This window comes from Morone saxatilis, unplaced genomic scaffold, assembly GCF_004916995.1.
Source record: "Morone saxatilis isolate NCDOM2014 unplaced genomic scaffold, NCSU_SB_2.0 Contig11, whole genome shotgun sequence".
Lineage (NCBI taxonomy): Eukaryota > Metazoa > Chordata > Actinopteri > Moronidae > Morone > Morone saxatilis.
In genome coordinates this window covers 30600191-30609434 of record NW_023339663.1, presented here as the reverse complement: position 1 = coordinate 30609434, position 9244 = coordinate 30600191, and the positions used below count along the sequence as shown (strand labels likewise).

General features: G+C 39.4%; 1 protein-coding gene across 1 annotated transcript in view; it reads right to left on the bottom strand.

Moving 5' to 3' along the window:
- Positions 1-8919, bottom strand: part of LOC118320780 (docking protein 4) — a 19507-nt gene extending 10588 nt beyond the window's left edge. The window contains exon 1 of the mRNA XM_035651868.1: positions 8546-8919. Coding sequence (XP_035507761.1) covers positions 8546-8611 — 66 coding nt within the window. The 5' untranslated portion in view covers positions 8612-8919. The remainder of the gene's footprint in view (positions 1-8545) is intronic.
- Positions 8920-9244: the final 325 nt, after the last annotated feature.

Genomic DNA, 9244 nt, shown 5'->3' with positions numbered 1-9244 from the left:
GGCACGTAGTGTAAAAGCGCTTTGAGTGGTCGGAAGACTAGAAAGGTACTATATAAGTACAGGTCCATTTTACCATTTACCATTTTTTGTTGAACTTGTTCTGTTTGTTTAAACTGTTAATATATGTTTGTACATTGAGAGCAACGTAAAACCCAAGTCAAATTCCTTGTATGTGCACACATACCTGGCCAATAAAAGTGATTCTGATTCTGATTCTGATTCTGTATACCTCTGCCAGTAAAGCCAGAATTTAACCATTTGTTCCCTCACTCAAAACATTTCTTTTCAACTCTTTTGCCATGGTCAATAGTTATCTTTTGATTCCAGTTACTTTTGAGATATTACTAGCATTGTTTTTGTGAAGATCACTGAGGATAGTGATGACCACAGCAGTGGTTTTTATACTTTTTCTTGTTAAATAAGATTTGGTTCAGGTGATCACCATCAGTACCTCATTAAGTAGAATGAGGTGTGCTTGTGTTGGAATTCAACAGACACTGGAATGGAATGGCTGCCATACATGTAGAGAAATTTGAAGTGGTGTCTTAATTTTTTCCAGAGCTGTATGTACTTGCATGTAGATGTAGCCCGTAAACAGAATACCCCCTATGAAAAACTTTTCACAGTAAGTTTAATTTAGCAGCCAGAAGTGCAACATGTACAGGCTGGAGGTTGTTAAAAGAAAGTAGGTGAACAAATGAACCTGGGACCAAACTAGTGTCTGTGTGTTATAATGATTTGTGATGTGCTGGTCGATGGTTAGCTTGCCGTGTGTCTGTCTGTAACTTCATTATATCTCTTGATTCCATCTTTTCCCACGGAAACTTTAATTTGCTGAACAGTACATAAACTATCAGCATAGCAAATGAACATCATGCTGCCTTTAGAGGCCTGATGGAAATGTCAGATCCTATTTGACCTATCACATTAACATTTTGCAACCTTCAGGTACCTTTTGGAAAATGTCAGAAATACAGTACAGTGCACATGAACACTATGCATGAGGGAGGAAACATGACAGGTTTCATGTTTGTGTATGAAGGCAGAAAATATAAACAACATGGTACAACTGGTGCATGATACTGCTTATTTAAAATCCCAACTTCATTGTAACTATTTGACACGTCAAGCTGTGTGCTCAAACTAGCATTTCTCTTCATAATTTGCTTAAAAAAAACATTAAACCAGGAAGATGCTACTGTACAATAATGCAGTACAGCCACATCTGTCCAGGCTGAGTGGCTCTTGATAACCAAGGCACTGGCTCTAAAAACAGACAAAAGGAGCATCAGATGAGGAGAAGCAGTAGCAGCGTGCTCAGCGGGAGCAGAGGAGGATATTGTGGAGGAGCAGGGAGGTCAAAGCGCCTGCAGCCAAAGCGCTGCTGGGAGGAGAGGTGAAGCTGAATGCCAGATCAGGGAGCTCAGGCTCTATAGAGCAGGGTAACATATTAGTCTCGGAAGGCTGCTTATATAATGACACCTTCAAGGCATATAAAGCACATTTACAGGTTCTTTGAACTAAAAACTGGATGGCAGGGTGAGTGTGAGAAACCGATACAAACTCGTGGATCTTTTTATTTATAGATATATCAGTGTATATAAGCTAAATGTTTGGATTTGATAATTAATACTGAGCTTAATATTAAAGCTACACTAATCAACACTTTCATATTAAAAATTGATCAAAGTCTATGTGTAATGTGGCCCAATGAAAATGATAACCCAACTCGGTAGTTCCTCTCAGCTTTCTGAGGTGTTTTAGCATCTTTCAGCTCATTGTTTAGCTATTTTTAGTCAAAAGCCTCTATAAAGAAAGACTCATTTAGCGACTCGCTGGTGAACATTGTGGAGCATTTAGCAGCTAGAGAAGCAGACATTTCCCGCAGGAGATAGTGACGTTTAAAAAAGAGTTAAAAGGGCGCCCGGTTAGCTCACCTGGTAGAGCTGGCGACCATGTACCGTGTCCTTGCTGCAGCAGCCCAGGGTTTAAATCTGACCTGTGGCCCTTTGCTGCGTGTCATCCCCTCTCTCTACCCCCTGTCCTGTCTATCTTTAGCTGTCACTATCAATTAAAAGGCAATAAAAGACCAAAGAAAAAAATTAAAATGGAGAGTAAATATTTGGCTTATACCTCCAAATGAAAGCTAATGTTTCTCCATGTCTGCTGGATCTGTTAATAAGAAACTCCTTGTTGAAAAGTTCATCATATTTACTTAATATAACTTAAATTACTGCTTCTACATTACAGTCCTCCATAAAAAGTCCTCAGGTAAGTCTGGAGTCTGAATACAGACATGCAGAATTTTGGTAGGTTCAGTTTTCTTCATGTTATGCAAGTCTTTCTGACTTCCCATGTGAAAGAAAATTTGTAAAATTCCCCATGAAATGATATTTCCTTAAACAAGTGGCCTTCATATTCTTTACTTGCTTCGCACCATAGAAGATCACACAGTTGATGACAATATGGATATAGGGATACAGAATATAATTTAAGGAAAATTGAGAGCACTTATTTATTATCACATGTGTGTTATGTGATCATTAGATCTGGACCAGAGAGATTAACACCCTGAAGACCTTCTCTATCACTGTAACAAACTAGTGCTAACTCAGTTTGAGCTTCAACATGATCCATCCAAACTGTGGAGACAATCAGCAAGAAAGCTGTATATACTGTATCCCCTTAACCTGAGGAAGCTGGAGTTGAACTCATGAGATTCATCTTGCCAGGCTTTAAGCTATGCACTTGTGTCCAACCCAGGGGATACAAAGAGACTTTTTGTCCTCCCATTTTCAGGTGTTATGGTAACCTCTTCAGCTGATGAACATGTCCATGGCTGACACTGTCTTTGAGAGGCTGTAGCGGGTTTAATTTTTGCGGGAGTGAAGATAGTGGTATCATATGAAACTACAAAACCTATGGCACCTATCCCAACCATGTGATGCTAGCTTGTAGGGAAGGGGGCTAAATAATGCTCCAAAAAATATGCCATGGTCATTTTCAAAGAGGTCCCTTGATCTCTGACCTCAAGATATATGAAAATGGGTTCTACGAGTACCCACTAGTCTCCCTTTTGCAGACATACCCACTTTATGCTAATCCACACAAGCTGGCGCAGTCAAGTTAGTTTCTCCTCCTAAAGCGACCAAAGCTGCCTCTGCAGGCCTTAAATCCTATCCACTTATTCTGTTAATTTGCAGACAGCTTAAATTATTTTAATGGAAATACTCTCCAGCATGCTTTCTTGGCATGATTGTAGAATTTATTACAGATATCCACATGGATGAACAGAGATCAGAGCAGATGTCTGAAGTGATATATCCTGCATGTTAGCTTAACACTCACCTACGCATGTGTCATCTCTAAGTTCCAACTTTTAGACTCTTCCAGGACCCCAGGGTCCCGAGGTAGGAGTTTCCTTATCTATTAATCTATGTGAATAATTTATATATATATATAATTTAATAGTTTTGATTAATAGTAACACATATCTGCCAAGGAGCATCTAAAAGATATTCTAATAAGCATTGGGAGCATAAAATATAGTTTACCATTTTGTTTGCTTGGTGAATAGATGCATTATTCAGGGTCTCTCCACAATGTGCTTTTACTGTAAAGGATGTCCATGAGCTACTTGAATGCTGGTGTTGTGTATTAAGTACAGGTCTCTCCATATTCAAATAGTCTAAGGAGTGTTTAGCTTACTAATCTCAAAGCTTGGAATGCATCCATTGTTTCAGTGTGTGGGTGCATCTGAAGGATGGAAAATGTATTTTACTTGCAGAATGTGGGAGAAAAAACTACATAAGCATTTGTTTCCTCATACCCAATAGGCACATCTGAGCATATGGGCAGAGGACATCATCTCACATGTGCTTTTAGGCTTGGTGCCTTTTAACCATCCCAATGCATTGACTGCATGCTTAATCAGCGGGAGGTTGTTAAGGAGGGTGTGGGGGTTTGAAACCATGTTCCATGCCCAGAGGCTGATCAATATCAATCTCAATAGTTCATTATACTTAGAGGACTGTGGTAATACTAAAGCAGCAAACAAAAAACAGACTGTTGCGTGGAAACATTAGGGTTGTACAGGGACATTAGTGCACCCAAGGTTAGTAGTCAGTGTGCGCTGGGACTTTGCATGTCTGGGGCTTTTTCCTTTGGCTTTGTTATTCCTGTTGAGATAAATTAAGCATGACTCTGGCAGTCTATCTACCCAGCCTTAAGGAGGACCTCAGCTGTGCAAGTCCTCTCTGCCCTAAGGATGCAGAGACTAACTCAGATAACCCTCTTTTTTACCTCTCTTTGTAATCATGCCCTCCTCCTACCCCTGTCTCTCTCCTGGGTTTTCACTTTGTTAACTCACTGACTAAAATTGCTTGCCCTCCAGGGTATCCAAGAGTTTCACTAGGACAACTCTGAGGCGTATTAAAACTTTGTCAACGCTATCCTAAACTTGAGTTTATCATGAATTCAAAAACAAAAGCTAGCAAAACCTGACTTTTTTCCAACTTAAAGCTGCACTAATGCTGTAGTTCCCCTCAGTTCTAGAGAGCATTTCAACATCTTTCAGCTTATTGTTTTGATGTTTGGTAACTGTTCTCATTCATTCACTCTCACCTCTCTCATCAATTTCCAGTGCTAGCAGGCAGCTGTTTTTCGCTCAATAGACCCTCCCAGCTTTGGTGGAAACAATTAGAGAATTTAAAAAAAAACTGCATTGCAGAACCAATCCAAAGTCTTTAGGGTGGTGACATAGCAGTGATGTGCAGAAGTCATGTGCTTGTAAATACTTTTGTACCATATAACGTTGCACATCCATTTTCGATGTTTCAAAAAGCTCTTCCCAAATTACAAAATGATTTGCTATGGAGGGGAAAGGAGAGAGAGCATTGTTTTTAGTATGGCATGTCCTTTAAGCAACATATGTTTGCTGGCGGCTATTCCCACCACCATTCAAGCAACTACTTTGCAGATGATTGGCAGGCACTGAGATCTGCGATTGCCTGGTATTGCAAGACTAGATAAAACCACTGTAGACTACCTATACAGCACCACACAGCAGACTGACACAGAGACTAGCTGGTGAACATAGTGGAGCATTTAGTAGCTAAAGAGCCAGATGTTTCTCTCACAAGTTGAAGAGTCAATATTGGTCTTAAATTCGTCAGATGAACTCAAACACAACTCTGAATGAATAAAAATGTTGCTCTGTGTCTGCTGGATGCCTAAATAAGCAATGGCTTGTTAACACGTTGTGATAACAGCTATCATGTCATAATGTGTCAAATGCTGCATTCAGGCCATGATGGCAGAATGGGAAAAACAGGAAAACAGTTGTTCAATGCTTGGGATGGTTATTCCAAGATTGCTAGCCTTTTAACCCCCATATGATGTTATGTATTCATAGTATTTTGTTAAGTATAACAGTACAAATGGTATAAAGATCCTTTTCAATTGTATTACTGTTGATATTAGCTGTAACTATTAATTGTGGCAGTTCAGTGTAGCATTGGCTGTAATGTGGGTGTCGGACTATTGTGATGAAGAAGGAGCTGAGATGAGGGCCGTTGAGCTTCTCAGTTTACCAGTCCATCTACATTCCAACTCTCACCTATGGTCATGAGCTTTGGGCAGTGACCGAAAGAATGATATCGCTGATACAAGCAGAGAAAATGAGTCTCCTTCTTAATGTGTCTGGACTCACCTATATAGGGACAGGGTAAAGAGCTTGGACATCCAAAAGTCTGGTGTAGAACAGTTGCTGCTTTGTGTTAAAAGGGGATCAGCTCCAAAATTAAAGCCATGTTCAACTGAGAGGAGACCCCAAGGCAGACACTGGAGTCCTACAAATGCCTTGGGATGGCCCAAGAGGAGCTTTAGGAGGTAACTAAGAAGAGGGGCGTATAAGTGGACAATGGACAGATGGATGGATAGTAATGGTGGCCTTCAAAGGTTTTGTGTGAGATACCATAGTTATCCAAAATTCCTGATACTCAGAATTGCAGGTAAGAGGCTAATATTAGCTGTTTTCACCCACTTGACTGCAAATAATTATGATGTATACCAAATTACATTACCCACATTACACAAGAAAAAAACAGAACATCATAACCAGTTTGTTTCAATAAATCAAAAATCTCTGTTACTGACTACTGAATACACAAAGAAACATCAGGAGTTACCATCTTTTTTAATGACTATTATTCAATACTTTGCGACTGTAAAACCAGTAAAGAGCTTTCATATCCAAAGCACACCAGCAACGTTCCACTGAAGTCAAACTATCCATGCTTCACACTACACATCACAACATCTGCTGACCAAACTGTCACAGGGAGAAGATAGATTAAGACAGCAAATGAAAAAGGGCAAAAACGAGAGAAAGATAGATGACACAGAAAGAATGCAGGGGAAGGATACAGATAATGAGGCAGAAAAGGAAAAAGAAGACACAGAGCAATGAAACGACTGGGGCAGTATGAGAAAGAGGGGTCGGGGACAATCTAGAGCAGTTGGTGTTCAAAACATAGCACCAAAAGATTCCCAAAGAGAGAGAGACAGTCACAGAGAAAGAGAGAAATGGTAAAAGGTCCAGTTAATTTAGCTACTGGCTCAAATGTACTGTAAATACAAACGAGTGTATAACATTTTTTGTGAATTATTCTAAAATAAGAATGATGCTGGTCAGGCAAATCCACAGGCAAACCATAAGATAAGATATGATAAGATAAGATAAGATAAGATAAGATATTCCTTTATTTATCCCCCTTAGGAGAAATTCAGGTTGACAAAATCAGGTTGACACAGCAGCAATAGGGCAAAGTATTAGTAGGAGAACAAAAGCATAAAATAAAATATATAAATAAAAATATTAAAAAATACGAAATATAATAGAAGATATAAAACTATAAATGAAAAGTATGATACACTATGCATTGTTCAAGATAGGACATGGAGTCAAAAATTAGAGCAGACAATTAAACTTGACTAAAATTTAAAAAAAATCTTCTTGCTCACATTTTCCCTTCATTTGTATTTCCTTGGATGACAGATCCTTAGACCTCCAACCCACAACTTCATGATAGAAGACAGAAAAAATGAATTGCATCACAGTTTCTACAGCTGATCGAAAGCCAGGGCTGGAGAGGACACACAGTATAAGGAGACAGAGTATAGAATTCAGAAAGTAGAACTCTGCCTTCACAAGACCTCAGCTGGGAAATAATCAGCATTGACTCTGCTATGTGACCTTGTTAAATCAAAGCGCTGCTTCTTTAACACAAAGCACAGGGATTCAGCACAACCAAGGACTCTATCACTTGAAGAACAAGGATCCTGGCAGTGGTTGGCTGTGTTGCCTCAAAGCAGAGTTGGAGGAGACATTTCTCCTGCTGTCTCAGCTCTTCAAGTTTTAGTCAGGAACTCTCACAAATGACAGAAAATTCAAGAATTCACAATAAGTAATTTTCCGATTTCCATTTTTAAACCAATGACACAAAGAAGTCAAGTAGTTTTTACCCTGATATTTGAATGTTAGTTTTTCAGGTATTTATTTACAAAGTGCTGGACAAATCCTAATATTGACCCTATGATGGTGCTAGATGAATAGTTAAGACCAGTGATAAGGTTTGGACCTTTTGGAAGTAAAAGCAAACATAAAAACACACACATATATTCTCTCTTTCAAGCACTACAAAGCAAGCATTATTTCCCACAGGCCACATCTTTCCTATACATAAGCCATTCACTGAGCTAAAACTTTGGTAATATCCTAAGCCCTGACTTCATGCTGAAATGGGAATTTCAGCTTCAGCAGCATTCACTTGTGAGCAGCAATAGATGTGAGCTGGTGAACAGAACCTGGCTCAAACTGATTTGTGTTTGTCTCCATAATATGAGTCATGCAAAGTTGAATTCCACAGCCTTCAACATCTGAATGTGACTAACACTCAAATCTGCCTGCTTCTAATATAAATCTACTGTCCCGATTCTAGTGGGCTGATATGCTGTATTCAGCATATATAATCATCTTTCCTCAAAGGGTTGATTCACCCAAATTACAAAAAACATATTGTGGATCAATACAAAGTGAGAGTCTTTTTGTTATTTGGATAATATTGGCCGACTGATATATGGGTCATGCTCTAAGTTACAGTTGTCAAAATGAAAAGTCCATTCACCCATCTACAAAGAATTACACACTATTTGACATATCAAACACCTTGGTCACACTGTAGAAGTAGATATTCATGAATAGCTCATTAAATGTGCAAATGTATGACACTGTATTGGGAATTGTTTATTAGGAATAACACCTTGAGATGTACCAACAATGTTTTCAAGGGGTTCCTCAATATATGTATAAAGTTATGCACATATGGATATATCAACAGTACATGTATTACACTAGTTAACTTACCCAGTTGGTGGAAACTTAAAAAACAATCTCAGTTTTACAGCGTAAAGCCAAGAATTGCCTTCTGCGATGGGTGTGATAAAACATGAATGTAGAGACACGCACACACACTTACACACTCACCCCCAGCTTGCGGCTCCGCATGCGTACGTAGCCTTGCTTGACGATGTCATTGAAGTTGGAGGCCATCTTCGAAGGGGCGGTAACCTGCTGGCTGTCCCTGTGGAGACCATCCAGATGTTTCTTCCCTCCCTCAACCAGTCCTTCGCTTTGCCTTCCTACTTTTCCTAAGCTCCGAGCTTCTTCGCCCTCTGTGGCTTCCCCTCTTTTACTTTCGGCCCTGTCCGTCTCTTTCAAGACTTTTTTTCCTCCCTATAATGCTTATTGTTTATACCTATTCTCTCTCAGTCTTCATGGAGCTCCCCACATTTCCCACTCTCCTCCTCCTGTTTCCTTTTTGTTCTCTGTTGGATGTGTTTCTCTCCTTCTTTGCCTCTTGCTCTTCTTTTGTTGTTCCTTTACTCTGTCCTTTCATTCATTTAATCAGATGGGTCATCTCCCTCCTTGGGATCTCTAAGAAATGGACATACAAAGAGTTGGAGAGAAAGAGGGAGGCAGAAATGGATATGTATATATTATTCATTGAATAGTGAGGAGCACAACGTTATCGTCCATTATTCATGCTGGTGGCACGCACCGTTATTGAGGGCAAATATGCAGGATGGCATTATACTGTAATGTACAGTATACTGAATGTCTATTTATATTTGTCTTTCTTTCTCTGATTACATGTTTGAATTTGAGTTGTATGCGTGTGTGTCT